This window comes from Fusarium sambucinum, chromosome III (assembly GCF_050947815.1).
Source record: "Fusarium sambucinum isolate potato_lamoka chromosome III, whole genome shotgun sequence".
Taxonomy (NCBI): domain Eukaryota; kingdom Fungi; phylum Ascomycota; class Sordariomycetes; order Hypocreales; family Nectriaceae; genus Fusarium; species Fusarium sambucinum.
The window spans coordinates 6,872,099-6,887,879 of NC_139292.1; the positions used below are offsets into that span (position 1 = coordinate 6,872,099).

Here is a 15,781-nt window from a genome sequence, read left to right on the forward strand (position 1 = left end):
TAAAGACATCGTAGATATTGTGTTTACTCCCTACGAGGAGCCCTTAAAATGGACTTCTTATCTAATCGGGTGCGTGTAACTCTAAGATGAAGTACATCATAAGAAGGACTTCAAAACAGCTGAGAGAAGTTGACAGATGCCGAAGCGCTTAGGATACTAGAGTGCTTAAAGGTCGGCGAATATGAAAGAATGGAACCAAAATACGGATGTGCTACAATCAAGTAGCTGACTTGGGTAGGAGTGCTGCGATATAGTGACTTTACGGGACGTTTGCTAATACCTGGGAAAATGTCTAGCCCAAGTTGATCGTCTCTTGTTGGATAAAGCTTCAATTAAGAAATAGAGTTCTAGTTGAACAATTAGGATAGCGCGATATAGCTACCACCAGCAGCGTACAAGGTAGTATCAAACCAACTATCAATGCGCCAGTCCATACCGCCCGCAGAAATATTGGTAGCTCCCAATTTCACTCGAAGATTGTGGCGATAGTCAACATCAAGACTATTCAAACCTATCAAAATCAACGGAGGCTTCTGGAAAGTGTTGGCTGGGAAGTTGGCACGACCTGTATTCAACAACTGAGGCTGGTTCCACGCCCTAACATCTGTCACGTTGAATGTCCCGCTAATAACTCCTGTTTTGTTGCTAGGGTACGCAATCCAATGCGCTGTGGCAGCGTACAAGACAGTGTCGGCCCATGTGTCAAGGTGGATTGTAAAGCCTTTGGTATCGATGTCCGTTGCAGTGGCATTAACACGCCAGTTGTGGTTCTTGTCCATATCCAGCTGACTGAGCCAGACAACGACCTTAGGTGGCGACGAATACGCCCGAGAAAAGTTGATTCGACGCGATGTTTGCGCCTGAGGTTTGTTCCATGGGTGATCATCTGTAGTGCTAAATGCACCAACCTGGAAGTCGGGGTCGTCTTGTGCAACTTCAAGGCCGACGCAACCTCCCGAATAGAGAGTTGTGTCTGCCCAAGAATCAACATGAAAGACGGCAGAGTCAGTGCCGATAGAGTCGACAGATGCATTAACACGAATGTTGGCGTTGTTTCCAATATCAAGCCAATTCAGGCCTACTGCAACTTGAGGGGGTTTATCGAAGGCTTGAGAGAATGGGACCCTCCTCGAATTTTGGCTCTGTGGGTTGTCCCAGTTTCGGACTTCCATGGTGTTGAATGTAGAAACAGCAGTACCTGTTTTAGCTGCAGAAGAGGCAGCTCCACCCTTGGGATACACTCCACCGATAAAGTCTTTGTCGGTGGATGAAAGGACGTTGTTGGATGCAACGAAATACCCGTTTGTCGTGAGAGACTTGGGGATTGCGTATATCATGATTGATTTCTTGTCGAGATCGGTGAGTCTTGTAATGGTGAAGCTGTAGTAGTCAAAGATGTTGCTGTCCACCTTGTCACGACTCCAATTGTTCTGATCCCCGTAGTACTTGTAAGCCGCCTCTTTGTTCCAGGGAATACCGCCTGCCGGAGACTGGTGTTCGTGGCCGCATCCTAAAGCATGGCCAAACTCATGGATGACAACACGGGAATACTCAGAGTCAGCAGTTGAGTCAGTCAACCAGCCAAAGTTCATGGTAGGTTGATCCTTGGGGATACCCAGACAATCAGTGCCGACGTACGACCATGACTGTCCACTACTATCGCAGTTGATGCGAATTTCAGCATCGCTCGAGTTGTCGAATGAAAGAGTAACACCAGAAAACTCATTCCACTGCACCGCAAATTCTTGAATCTTTTGTTTGATCCTATCAGACCCGTTCAGGAATCTGACACGAAGGACACGCTTGTTTCGCCACATAGACCCAACTGGTAGAGCGAGGGCAAATGGGTTCTTGGAACCCAGAACAGCACCACCAGCGGTGAGTTGATGGCCATTTTTGGGGTTTTCTTGAAGGGAGAGTGTGTCTGCCTGAGCCCGAAGGTCGTCAGGAACAGGCATGATGGTGCAGATCTGAATATCAGACATGTTTGCTAATACAAGATGAGAAATATTGCTGATGAAGTTTGTAGACTGTATGTGCAAGCAAATTACTCATAAACGCTTCAACTGATCGCCGACGGAATGCGAGGGTACTTATAGCTGGAGCTGTGACTCGGCTGAGAAATAAATGGCAAATCGCTGGGATAGAACCTCCACGCGAGATCAGGTCTAGCCAAAGAGCTCTATGCAGTGTATTATGCAGCTGCAGCGAGTTCCTCTACTCGAGCTGTCCGACTATAATATCATGTGTCAGAGGTATGACATGTCAAGTTCAATTCGTGTGTGTCCGTTATTTTTCGGAGAGACACCTGGCCAAATGTCTGTAATCTATGTCAACAACTGTGGCATAATAGCCAATTCGAATGTGATATTGTTCTGCTGAGAAGAAGCTGAACAATCTCGACGCCATAAAATCTTACTTTTTGCCCACTATTGAAAAACTGCAGGCTCTAGAACAGACTTTTTAGACCGCCTACGTCGCATAATGACCAATCGGGAGAATGGTGTGCAACCCGGAAGAAGCTGAGCAACCTTGAAGTGATCATGTCTCACTTGATTTCTCTTGATACGTATTACATAAAGCATTCTCCTCGTTCCATTGTTGGCGAGCATTCGATGGACTCCACCATCTGTCTCATATAAACTAGGCTTCTCTGACACCAGCACATCCAGCTTATCAGTTAGCAAATGCCATTCCATATCATCGCCATAAAATTTCCAAAATGCAGTCAACGCTTCCTGGTCCCTGCGAGTTTGTCGTGACATCACTTCACGGAAGCGCCGCTATCTCTGACGGCGAATTTCCAGTCGATATCAGGCCATCCAGCCAGGGCGCCATAATTGCCCCAAAAGGTTCTTAATCCTGGCGTTCCATCAGCGCATTAACTAATCTATCAAAAGAGGGATCAGCTCGAGTTGGCAAGGTTCATTTCGCACTGCCTACGCTACGGTCGCTGGAAGAGGAGACTCCTCTCGGCAGACTCACCGGCTGCGCAATTGCATCCACGAGACTTGAAGTGCTCGTTTCCCCGCACGGTCAGCCAGCCACATTACAAGAAATAGACAACCATTCCAAGATCATACGAGTTGAGCTCTATGCAGGGAGAGATCAAGTTAGGAGCTGGGAGAATTCAGATGACCATGATTTGCCTACCAATCAAGACTTGAGGCTTGATGTAGATGCAGACATTGTTGGAGTAGGGGACAATCCCTTTAGTGACAATCCACGTGGGCTATGTGTAACCCTCACGGCAGATTTCGCTAACAGTGTGTCTACCTTGTTACTTTCGTCTGTTGCTTTAGTCCAAACAGTCGGCCCTAGGAAATAGGTTTGAGCTGATATCAATATACTGGACGATTTAATAACTATACCTAAGTCTCGGATCTTTTAACGTTCCTTCGCCAAGTCTACTAATGCCGCCAGAACTACAGGAATAGTGTTGGGGTCAAGAGCCGCCATAGCTCCCAAAGCAACAACCTGCGTCACTTTACCCCCAATGCTAATGAAGGCATCATTGCTTTTTTTTTTGTCTTCATAACATCAATCAATGCTTCGCTGTGCCGCATCTGCTCTCTCATTTCTGTCTTGTCTTCTTCACGGATACATTCTGCCTCAAGATGCTGCTTCTGAAGCTTGGCATCGTATCTTTTCTGAAGTTGGGCCATCTTTAGCTTGTTATCGTTCTCAATTCGACGGAAATTGGGTCTATTGCTACGGATAGGCACTGCAGGCAGGTCAGGCTCTATTGACAATACGTAGCTTAAAGAGCTACGTTTAGGATCTATCCAGTCGGTAAAACAGAAGAGGGGTGGAATATCGGTAACCTTGTAGGCCGAGGGAAATATCACGACAATCTGTCTAGTCAATTCCCATATTTGGTATGTAGTATATTTAATCGCGTGGAAGAGAAGCCAACCTCTGCATTTCGGCCTCGGTGTCCGCCAACGATGAATCCTTCTAAAACGAGATGTCGACTATTTTCCTGTCAGATTTGTATGATTGGTTTACATACGACTCGTGGCAGTGCCAAGGAACTCGCCGTTATGGTCCTTTTTGGGAAATGCTAAGCAGTATCTAAATCAAGATTCTTCGAGTAAGCTTCTGTCGTAAGATGGCGCATATCTCTTGGCGCTAAGAATTTCAGCTACATTTTGGCTGTAAATGGTATTTGTCGAGTCTAGTTAGGGGAAAATCTCGAATAAAAGATGTTTGCCTAGATTCGTGTTGTTGATCTTATCGTATGAGATGCAGTGTCTGTTGTCTGCAAAGGTGACGTAATCGCCGTTGGCTCTATGATATCATGCACATACCCATATAAAAGTACGTTGAAAGACCGCAAAACTCCAAACTAATCACCACTTCACAAGTCAGAAGAACCCCATCTCATCAAACTAATCAAAATCGCAACAAATATGGTCCGCGTCTTCATCACAGGCTCCACCGACGGCATCGGCCAGGCGGCTGCTAAGCTCCTCGCCGAGCAAGGCCATCAAGTCGTGCTCCATGCTCGCAACGCCGACCGAGCATCATCCGCCAAAGCCGCCATTCCCAAAGCCCAAGCTGTTCTTATCGGCGATTTATCGTCAATTGACGAGACAAAGAAGTTGGCCAAGGAAGCCAATGACGCTGGACCCTACGATGTCATCGTGCACAACGCAGGTATTGGCTACGGTGCAACCTCATCCAGGGAGATCACATCAGACAAGATCTCAGCTGTATTCGCTGTCAACACACTGGCGCCTTATATCCTTACATCTCTCATGGATAAACCCACTAGTAGACTGTTGTTCATGAGTTCCGATAGCCACTATAGTGGAGACGAGTCTCTCAAGAACGCGACGCAATCGCATTCATACGGCAACACTAAGCTTCACGACACAATGCTCGCAAAAGCCTTTGCCAGACGCTGGACTGATATTCAAGTCCTTAGCATGCATCCTGGCTGGGTAAAGACGAAGATGGGAGGTGGCTCGGCACCTGTACACTTGGACCAGCCGGCCAAGGCATTGGCAAGCTGGGTCGCTGGAGAAGGATCTTTGACAAAGGCTACCTCTGGTGCTTTTGTCACTACAACTGGAGAGAGCTCGCCTCACCCTGGAGCGGATAATGTCAGCAAGCAGGAAGAGCTGTTGGATTTGTGTAAGCAAGTTTCTGGTATTTCTGCCCCGGGAGAGTAATGTACTATCGAAAGGTTTTGGTTCAATTATTAAGAATAAGGAATGCAAGAAACGGATGTCCCCAAGTTACATAATGCCTTGGTAAATACAGGGGCAGAATCTTCCCAGATTCTAATACTCCAGCCGTGTCACTAGCTATTGTACCATCTCCTAAGGCTGATCCGCTTCTTCTACGTCTGAGTAATCATTTCGTTTCTGGCAACAAAGCTACCATTGACAAACTTCAGCTCAAGATCATTTAGCTCCTTGGAAACATCCTCGTCCCCTCCCGGACATTGACTCGCAAGTCTGTTCAAAGCCTTACTTGAAACTGTTGTTGTCGCGAACTGGAGGAAGCTATTCCCAGCAGACGACCCATTCCGCCACCAGCACAAGGTGCCATAGGCACTAATCACCAGCGCCACGCCGAGACACAAACCATAAGGCAAGTAAAACTGCCGCTTTTCGTTGAAGAGGTATACCTCGGTTCCGACTAACGCATCGATATCCCCGTCATGTATCGAGGTACCCAGTGACAACGTCGAAATCACAACGTCCTGTAGGAAGTTCTCTATGTTTTTTGCTGAAATGTTGAATCGGGGGTTGTATTTATCGTCGAGGCCGATATATCGACTTCCTATGATCTTTGTCCCGTTTCCATGGAAGGATAGTGCACCAGCATCCACCACTAGGTAGCGACAGTAAGCATTTCAGAACCACTTTCAATAGAATAGGTTGACCTACTTAGATCGACTTCACCCGCCAGGGCATCTACGGCTACTTGCCTAATTGCAAATGCTTGAGAATTGGTGAAATTAGTGTGCAACTCATCTAGATGAGCTGGCTGGGTGCGAGGCCCAGAGCCGTCGAAAAAGTAATAAAAGAACTGGGCCTGGATCCAAGCATCATTAGTCCACACATCTCGGTAGTTGTGAACTTTGGTCTCAATCGAGCGCGATGCGTCAGAAGAGTGTTCGATCTGAAGCGTGTAAGTCGCAAGCTTCATGGTGCAGACGAGGCTGCGACGAGACTTGAGGTCGCAGCCGTCTGGCTTTGGCTTTGGGTCCCAGGATATCTTGAAGGCGTTATAACCAATGGCATACACCGGGTTGGGGAGGAATCCAGCCATGTCCACAGCCTCATAGATAAAACCGCACTTCTGGGGCTTCTCTTCGGGCTCCTCGCATTGGAAACTGGGCCCGTCGAGAGAAATGTTGTAAACGCACGCGCTACCACAAGGTGAATCAAATTTGACTGGCTCGCCTGAGGCCAGGACCTGAGCAGCCATTGCCTTGAGTTTCGGTCTTACCCATAATCTGGAAAGAGTCAGCATTTTGACAATGCCTTTACTGGAGGACGTTGTTACTGGTTATAGTTCAAGTCGCCGTTCACCTCAAAGAGTGAATGTTCAACAAACTGTTGAATTGTTCCATTTCCATAGTCACTTATATTCATCGTTCTGACGTTTTGCAACGTTTCCTCCAGCTGATTCTGAAAATCGGTGGTCACCGCGCCAGGTGGGAAGACGAGTGCAAATGGGATCCCCGCGCAGAGAAGAGTAATTACCGCAAGTCTTTTGACGTGCAACAGCCGCCGCAAAATGCTCGGGTGTATCAACTCCCATGGGCTACCATGTAGGTGAACCAATTTATCTATGACTTGGGTTGAAAATGCCTTTTCGCGTAGGAGGCTCCAGAGGATCTGATTATAGGCAACTCCGAGACCTGCAATGAGACTAACGTCGACAAAGAGAGCAAAGAAGTTTGCTGCCGCGCTTTGATGGTTTTGGCTTAGTGTTTCCTTAACCGTCTTCTGGTCAAGCCTAATGAAGAAGTAATGGTGGCCTATGACAAAAGCCAGGCCTATAGCGGTAAGCTTGTGTTTCCAAGGCTGAGCGTAGACTGTTTACCACAAATCCAGAAGATAATCATTGAAAAGAAGACTTTGTATGACCTCTTGGTTCTCTGGAGTCCTGTGGTTATGTGTGGGGTTGAACATGCGAGTGGACGCTGTTGAAGTTCAATATCTTCCAAGCTTCCAGGGTCTCTGGGAAGTAGACGGGAAGAAGCTTCCATTGTTGATAGTGGTAATCAGCAATCTTTTCTGTTTCAAGAGAAAAACGTCGCCGACGAAATCAGGCTGCAGGAGGATGCTCTTTTAAGAGTCACAGAATGTGCAGATGCCAAGACGAGCTGAAGCCTGGCACGCTCAACCTGGCATAGCGTCTTTCAGGGCTCACCGTACTGTATTTTCAGCCTGCTTCTGTTGTCTCACAGTTGCAATCACTATTGGGCCATTATCTATCTTTTTGAGCGTCGAAGCGCTTCGGAGGGGTCACAAAAAGGGTTTAAGGCCAATCAGAATAAAAAGAACGGGACTTCATTGACTCATTACTACCGAGCAGAAGACAAGTTCTTTAAGCGCCTTAAACAATAACTCTGGAGAAGCAAGTTAAGGCCACCACTATGTCAGGCTGGCGCTAATCATTCCACCTGGAAATTTCACTTTACGCCATATTCTTTCTGGAGTAAGACCAGGTTAATATTGTGTTTTTATTGCATACTTCCCCTTTCACGATATTAAGCATTAATCTTATGTAGAATCTGTAAAGTTAATATTAAAGGTTTAAGAGCCAGTAGCAAAGATGCAATGAGAACCAAAAGGCGAGAGTGACGGCCTCGGTACTGCTAATCGCGCCTTTATGTCTTCCAAATCCGGCTTTCGGGAAGGGTAGGTCGAATGGATGTAATGCTTGGTTAAATGTACATTGAAGTCGTGATTATAAGGAGCCGACTTCTTCGTCTTCGCCGTCGTTGTGGTCGGGAGAGTTGAGGCTGGATCTGTGGACTGCATCCTCCGGCTTCGTGAAGAAAGGCTCGCGCTCATGTCAACAGGATGCAATAGGAGAAGCGGGGGAATTTGCAGCAAAGAAAGCTAAAACCTTTCTTGTCTCGAAGCATACAGATATCATATGAATATAGAACGGAATGTGATAAACCATAAAGAGGAGAGACACATGTCTTAGAGTGCGCTCATTCCAAGATTCTCTTTCTCAGAGATAGCTTATGTAGTCTCGGTCTAGTAGTACTCATGTGGTGGTTTATGGATATCCCAAATAGCGTTACTTATATAGCCGTTCAAAAGATTGTTGTCTGCTATAGTCCTTAAGAACAAACAAGGGTATATAACTTCCAGAATCAGCAGCGAATCCAACCAATAACCAACTACTCAGGTGTCCACACCTGTTATCTTCCGTAGTATAGTGGTCAGTATGCAAGCTTGTCACGCTTGAGACCCGGGTTCAATTCCCGGCGGGAGAGATCCAGCCACCTGCGATACGCAGGCAATTCTTTTTTTGCATTTTCTCACAAATTACTGCATCAATCGATTGAACTTTTGTTTGATCACCATTCTGTTCTCTTTTATTTTAACTTGTTGCCTGTGTCTACTATCATCTCCACAATGTTCAGCCATGTATGCTAATTACAACACACACTGTTTCATTGTCTAAACATAAATTCATAACTTAGGCCATCAGTACAGACAGAGCGTTGGGCTCGCCAAGAGCACCCTGAGGGAATCTGGAGTTGAAGCCAATGACATCGCGAACACTGTTGAATGTGGAGGTCTTGATGGCAAGCTTCTGGTCGGAAACCAACCATCGGACACCCTCACTGCAGGGAGGAGTGGTCAGGGATCCCTCGTAACTAAGATATTGTTAGCTTCTGTCTCGTCTCATCATTTAGGGCTTACTTACGTCTGGAAAGAACCGGCGGCAAGAGTGCTGACAAGCTCAGCCATGTTGAGAGACTTGGTCTTGGTGAGAGTTCCAGGCTCAGTGATCTCACCAACGGAGCTGAAGACTGTCTCCAAAAGGTTGGAAGAGCTGGTGGCGGCAGTGGCGGGGGCGTTGACGTGGAAGAAAGAACCTCCAACGGCAGGAAGTTGTCGCTTGTCGTGATCGTGAGTGTGAGGTGTGCTCTTGCGGACCATCTTGACAAAACCATCCTTCTTCTTAAGAGTAGCGCCAGTGGAGTTTCCAGGAGGAGTAGGGGTGCTTCCACCAGCTCCATCCTCAACATCGATAAAGACACCAACAACAGCAATCTTGGCATCTTCACTTTCCCAAACCATGTGCATCTCCATGGCCTGGCTCTTTCCGGCATCGAGATGCTCACTGGGCAAGTGGAAGTGGAATTGCTGGAGAGTGAAGCTAGTGTTGCCGAATCGCATGCTACCCTGTCCGGCGATGACCTCGACGGTTGTGCCAAGGTTCTCGAACTCGGTTCCTTCGGTCATGTCGGGGATCTCGAGGTTCAGTTGAGAGGCAGGGATCATTGCGTTGGCGCCGGGGACCATGTCGATGGGGGACTGGTTAACACCAGTAGAGCAGACAGCGTTGGCTGCAGGATCGAGAGCAACCCAGTTGGTAGGTCCCTATTAACCGTCAGTATACCTTCCAAGTCAGTTTATCTCATGTCAACTTACAATCTGTCCAGTGTAGCCAAAAGTATTAACCTCAACAGTGCCATCCTCGGCTCTGGGGTGCAGAAGAGTTCCGTAAGCACAAGACGCCAATGCCTTGGAGGCAAAGGCGCCAAGGAGAAGAGCTCGAAGAGTGATGGATCCAGCCATTGTGATAGTAGTACCGGTTATACAAGGTAATAAAAGAGATGTATGTATAAAACAAAACAAAATATTAGTTTATCGAAACAAACAAAAATAGAGGCCAGCCTCAAGAACGGAACAATTAGAGTAGCTGAAAGGAAACGACAAAGACAGAGGAAAGAAATCGAACGATGATGTCTAAAAATCAGCAGGTTGAGGCAGGATCAAGTGTTTTAATACAAGGAGAGGAGGCATAGGCTAGACTGTTCTAGTATGCTATATTAATTAAAACAGATAATATTCCGTCGTTGAAACCCTCCACCGTTAGGGGTGAGAAGGCCTTTCCGCTGACTACTAGCTGTGGCTCCAGTCAGGTATGCTTCACAGTAACCTTAAAGCCTAAGTTTGGAGCATATGGTGGTCGTCACATTGGGATAGTCTGTGTCGCAGGTCTTGTCGCCAGGAGCTGACCTACTGGGGATAGTATCGTGTCCGGTTTCAGGCACGGGGGATGTACGCCAAGATTTTGACAGATGCCCTTATCCGAACATGGTTTGGGAATAAACGTAGATCCTCTTGTTTTAGTTGAATTACTATCAATTAGTCTTCAAGATAATATTTATTGTCATACCACTCGTTGATGAACAATGCGCCAACGCAAGCATCTAATCGACGATAAATTAATAATTAGAGTTGATGTTAAGCTTAACCCCTAACTTACTCCATTTCATTAGTGACAGTTCAATCATCGGCGGGCATTATCTATCTGCAGGGTTCATTCTGGAAAGTGGTCTGATTTCTGGGGTTCTAGACTTATTCGTCCCGTTGTAAGCGCCAAGCCAAAACCGTTTCAGCATTATAATGGTTTAGGATCGGACATTTGAAACGGCGAAACTCCCAACCGAAAGGCTTACAGGGGGAACACACTATCGATTGCGACCTCGACAAGGATTTCTCTTCCGATAATGACGTGAATTCAACGGTTTCGTGTGACAAGGAGATATGGCTAACCGGTCAAAGACAAAACATGAACCAAAGAGACAAGGCATTTTTAAGAAGATAGATATCAAAAATAACTCACGGGGTTACTTTCGTATGAACGAAACGTGAATCTTTGTTTTATGGGCTCCCTCTTCTTCTATATATATATATATTAAATGTTTCCAAGCCTGGATATGTCACCAGTGTCGGGGGTGAGGCTGAAAAGGGCTAGGTAGGACCTTTACGCTTCCGTCTTATTATCGGTATGTGGGAGTCTTGACATGAGTTCCATGTTCAATAATTCAATCACTATAGACTTAAGATAGGTTGCCCAACTGCGATGTAGTACTTATGTGGAGATAAGAACATTAAGCCTCGGGGAAGACAGACTCGAGGCATATGATAGGCATGACTCCGCAAGCACTCCACAACCGGTGAAAAAGAAATATGATTTGCATGGGGTTATCGCGATGGCAAATGACTGGGTCGCAGACGTAGCAGAGACTCAACCCCAGTAGACGGAATGTTCCATATCTGCCGCGTGTAACGACGATCTCGAGGTCACAGCAAAGCTAAAAGATAGATAGTGGGATATAAATAAAGCGGTTGTTCAACATACCGAGTTCAAAAGGAACTATCGCGCCTTGGCAAGTTCCTACTCTTGTCAAAGAACCTGGGAGATGCTATTTCTGCGTTGCCTCATCATGGCTTTTGCTGTCTCCGAGACTCAGAGCAAGGAGGACTATTCGCATTGTACTGACCATGCTACTTGACATCGCTACCCATTGGGCTACTGTGATGAACAGAGTTCTAAATCTTCTAAAGAAAGGGCACTTACATCTTGGCGTAACATGGAAGTTGTACTGCCGCGATGCGGTACTGAAGCCAAGACAAGGTTATCTCTCGGCTAGTGTAATATCAAGACTCAAGGAATCAGCTGGACTTGGCTCTTGGCGGTCTATTCCGACGCTTAAACTTTGACGAGTCACTAGACTTTCAAGCTGTCTTTGCCTTTAGCTCTCTGGACATTTATTGCAATCTGTTAGAGTGTTAACCTGTGTGATAGTTACCTATTGATGAGACTGTAAAAATATCCACTTCTACCTATCGCAGCCACGAATCAGAACTGTTAAATTCTCAGTGCTCACTACTTATACACCATAGAGCCATCATAAAAGAAGAGCGCAAGGCTATTTATTACAGGAATACTATACTATTGCGAAAATGGACAAAAATAAAAATGTGAGTCAAGGACTCTTGAAGAGCCCGACTGTTTTCCAGTCGACGTGGGCCTGATTCGAACAGACGCCTCCGAGGAGAATAGATTTCTAGTCTATCGCGTTAGACCACTCCGCCACCACGCCTTATCGGATTGTTGAAAGTAGTCCGCAAATCACGGTACAGGACGGGAACATTTGTGCGGCGAGACATCGGAATATCCAACATGCATTCAGTATCTAGTATTTTTTCACGATTCCTAAAGTCTGCTACTGACTCCTCCCTTCGCCTTGCAGCTTTTAGTCAGAGAAGTCAGAGAGGCTTAAAGAAGTAACATTGTTCTTATAAAAGTTCATCTAGTATAATACCTAACTTAAACTTCAAAGGATCTTGTCTAGCTTTTATTTCTTCCCACAGATACTTTATATATATCAGGCCCTTAAGACTTGTCACAGAGATCCTCGGTTGCATTGCCTCGTGACAGTATGCACTACACGAGGTGCCTAATGCACATTCGCTTCAAATGAGCCAACCAGACCGTATATGGCATATGTCTCGTGATTCGCCAGTGCCTAGGCAAACGCCTTTGTGTGACACGTTTCAGTGTTTTTACTCCAACCGACCACAGAGTCTTCCTTCCCCCTCAGTCAGCTTTTTCCTGCAACTGTCCATCGCTTACGATTGTCAGTTCAGGAACAATTGATTCAATCCTTGTTCACAAAAGCTGGTCATGGAGTTTGCACTAACTGCAGGGGCCGTCGGTGACTTCATTTCAATCGCTGCTCTGATCAAGGACATCATCGCTGCCCTTGACGACTCGCGTGGGTCCGCCAAAGAGTACCGAGAGCTGGTACAGCAACTCAATACCCTCGGCCAAACACTAGACGCCGTACAGCAGACATTCAGCAACCCTGGTTTAACTTATTTCCTAGAGGGTACCTCAGCAATTGTGCTTGAAACAGTGGCACAGACCAACAGTTGTTTGGCTGGCTTCCTGGGCCAAATTAGCAAGTATGAACCAACCTTGGGTAACAGTGCTTCAGTAAAGAAGGTTTCGTTGAGCGGCATGTGGCGGAAGGCCCAATGGAAACTGAATGAAAAGGACATCGACAAATTTCGGACCGAGGTGATGGGATATACCATGGCGCTTAAAGTAGTTTTGGAAGTGATGACAGTGTAAGTGGATTTCCTACCTTCACGATTTGCATCTTGTCAACTTTAGTAGACAATTGTTGCAAAGAAACCATGAATCGCTAGTTCGAGAACAATCCGCTGCCGAGGGTCGCACAGCCACCTTAATTCGTCAATCAGAAGTGCGGTTGGAAAGCTTCCTCGACTTCATAGGTCGAAGCATAATTTCAAGACTGGAGGTTCTCTGTAGCTTAGGTGTACAGCTCAGGATAACCACAGGCCGGGTTTCTTCTATGATACAGGAGATGGCAGGCGATCTCAGCAGCATCAGGGCTATCATGACGCGCCTTGACAGAGGACCAAGCGACGAACATTTCATCTTGGAAGATATCACGGGAAGGGTCTTTCCCATTCATCTAAAAACTATCACCTCTTGGGAGATACTTGAGTTTATACTCAGTGAACGTTTCAAGGGGAAGAAAGGTTCCCGTCGGGTCCAGCAGAAGCGTTACACACTGCGGGAAAACAAGACCCATAGAGAGATAAATGGGTCAATGTCGTGGGACAGTGCTTTTTTGCCATATCAGAAGGTCAACATGAGCTTGATATGTATTGAAGCTGATGGCAATGACACAAATGGGAAGGCGGCACCGAGCTGCCCTTTTTGTAAGACCCTTCCAGACAGCATAGTGTCAGCTGGGGTCGAGATAAAGTGGAAAGTTTATTTGTATTTTCCATTTTAAGATCGTTGACTAACTGAATATTTAGCCAGACCTGTGGAAGATTCTTCACAAGGGTGATTGAACTTAACCCCATTGGCGGACCGCACCAGGTTTCAGAATTCCCGGCAGGAACCAGCCACTCAAAAACCACTTCACACGAGCAGGTATACACAAGGTGCCACGGATCGAACAATCCCAGCCCTCAAGCGAGACCAGAAATAGGGCCACTTCCATTGAGTGCAGGTTATAATTCAGATGATGAAGATGTTCAAGGCTTTGTGAGAGTTCACCTTATCTTGAAAAAAGCCCGAGCAACCGAGAGCCTCACTGGAGAAGACACGTCATATCATATGATCAATTTCAAGAGCGATCTCAAGTCGCTATGGCATCTCGACACAACAGACAGGAGTCGGACTCTATTTCGCCTTCCGGCATACCCTCTCCAACCAATAGAACGATGGATATCACGACTGGGTGGGACGGTGTGAGGGTAGACATTAATTAACATTTACTAGGTACCTATGGAAAAACAATTAGGATAAAAAACGGTAAGGCTCTAGTTATAAATGTCGCAGGTAGACAGATGGGATTACAAGGCCGAATGGTCAATAGATGTGCTATTGAAGGAATGTTAGATCCATGATTAAAGGTTCAAAAAGGCAAAAGCTTTGTCGGTGGAGAGGCTCGAACTCTCGACCTTTGGATAACCCTGGTGTTTAACCAAGTCATACTTGAACCGAATCAACGGTAGATATGAGACCAACGCTCTAACCAACTGAGCCACACCGACTATGACAGGAATTTGCTTATCGGTCGATTCATGCCCTCCCCAGCTGATTCCACGAACTTCGCGAGATCTAACAACTCCACCCAAATAATGCACCAGGAGGTCGGTATATGTTCAATGTCCGCGAAGTAATGAGCTTAGAAGGCAAAAACATTTACGTTAAGGAATCAGACTTGCAAGCGACTGTAAATAATTGCCAGTAGCTTGCCACATACTCTAAATTTTATTCATCAACAGAAGCCGTTGCACGGTCACGAACACTCTCCCAATTCTCACATACTACACTCAGCATCTCGAGAAGCAAAAAGCAATCGTCGTATATTCCGACTCTGTCTCTGCGACGTCAAGGGACCGAACCTTGGACCTTGTCATTACTAGTGACACGCTCTACCACTGAACCAACGCGGCGCCATCTAGATAGTTGACTACCTTGTGGGGATTGGCTGAGGGCGGCGATGGTTGAGAATATGCGTGTGCGTGATGAACTGCTCGTGGATGAATCATCACATCATTAGTAGGTAGCCAAGAGAGACAACGTGGAGTTTGTCCGGCTGAGCGGTACAGAAAATGTGATGAAACGGGACAGGACCCTCCCATGCCGAATCCAGGCACGCGAATGTATGGTGATGTGAAATGGAAATATCCCTGGATAAAATGCCGTTGTGCAGATACAACAGGTCAACACCGCGATGATCTGTGAGCCAGTGCCATTTCGCGTCTGGTGCTTGTCTAATTTTATAGTTATACAGCCATGTTGAAGAATGCGATGGGAATTGCGCTGGGGAAACCCCACCGTCGGTATGGAGGGAGCACTGTTCCCAGTGTAGGGACATGTCAAAGAGCGCAATTCACAGACCTTCATTCCTGTTCTCTCGAGTTAGCTATTGTCGACTTTACTGGGAAATAACATTGTCAATCAACCTATGCACTCAACGGATGGGTGTCTCGTTGAGTCAATCAGATTGGCAAAAGTAAATCGCGTCCCAAGTTGAGACACGAGTCAAAAATAGCTGACAAGACTGGGATTCGAACCCAGGCCCCTTTCGAGACTGCGAATCGTTACTAGTTCGAATAGAACCTGAACACAGCGCCTTAGACCGCTCGGCCATCTTGCCTTGTGATTGGATACTTTTGTCTAGCAGTCTTGGGGAATATGTCCACCAGGTTGAGAACAACTA

At 46.4% G+C, this 15,781-nt stretch overlaps 5 protein-coding genes across 5 annotated transcripts; 2 read left to right on the plus strand and 3 right to left on the minus strand.

Moving 5' to 3' along the window:
- Positions 1-359: 359 nt before the first annotated feature.
- On the minus strand, positions 360-1,958 carry FSST1_012456 (uncharacterized protein; the record flags this gene model as incomplete). The annotated part of the gene is made up of 1 exon (XM_083235684.1): positions 360-1,958. One exon carries the CDS (start codon positions 1,956-1,958, stop codon positions 360-362), a length of 1,599 nt encoding a protein of 532 aa, XP_083082152.1.
- Positions 1,959-4,412: 2,454 nt separating this feature from the next.
- FSST1_012457 (uncharacterized protein) lies at positions 4,413-5,177 on the plus strand (the record flags this gene model as incomplete). The annotated part of the gene is made up of 1 exon (XM_083235685.1): positions 4,413-5,177. The coding sequence occupies one exon, from the start codon at positions 4,413-4,415 to the stop codon at positions 5,175-5,177; it is 765 nt and encodes a 254-aa protein (XP_083082153.1).
- A 170-nt stretch (positions 5,178-5,347) lies between these two features.
- On the minus strand, positions 5,348-7,231 carry FSST1_012458 (uncharacterized protein; the record flags this gene model as incomplete). The annotated part of the gene is made up of 4 exons (XM_083235687.1): positions 5,348-5,844; positions 5,901-6,472; positions 6,523-7,018; positions 7,066-7,231. 4 exons carry the CDS (start codon positions 7,229-7,231, stop codon positions 5,348-5,350), a joined length of 1,731 nt encoding a protein of 576 aa, XP_083082154.1.
- Positions 7,232-8,682: 1,451 nt separating this feature from the next.
- On the minus strand, positions 8,683-9,791 carry FSST1_012459 (alpha carbonic anhydrase; the record flags this gene model as incomplete). Its single annotated transcript, XM_083235688.1, has 3 exons — positions 8,683-8,863; positions 8,914-9,593; positions 9,645-9,791. The coding sequence occupies 3 exons, from the start codon at positions 9,789-9,791 to the stop codon at positions 8,683-8,685; spliced, it is 1,008 nt and encodes a 335-aa protein (XP_083082155.1).
- Positions 9,792-12,693: 2,902 nt separating this feature from the next.
- On the plus strand, positions 12,694-14,304 carry FSST1_012460 (uncharacterized protein; the record flags this gene model as incomplete). Its single annotated transcript, XM_083235689.1, has 3 exons — positions 12,694-13,139; positions 13,189-13,806; positions 13,863-14,304. 3 exons carry the CDS (start codon positions 12,694-12,696, stop codon positions 14,302-14,304), a joined length of 1,506 nt encoding a protein of 501 aa, XP_083082156.1.
- Between the last annotated feature and the right edge of the window lie 1,477 nt (positions 14,305-15,781).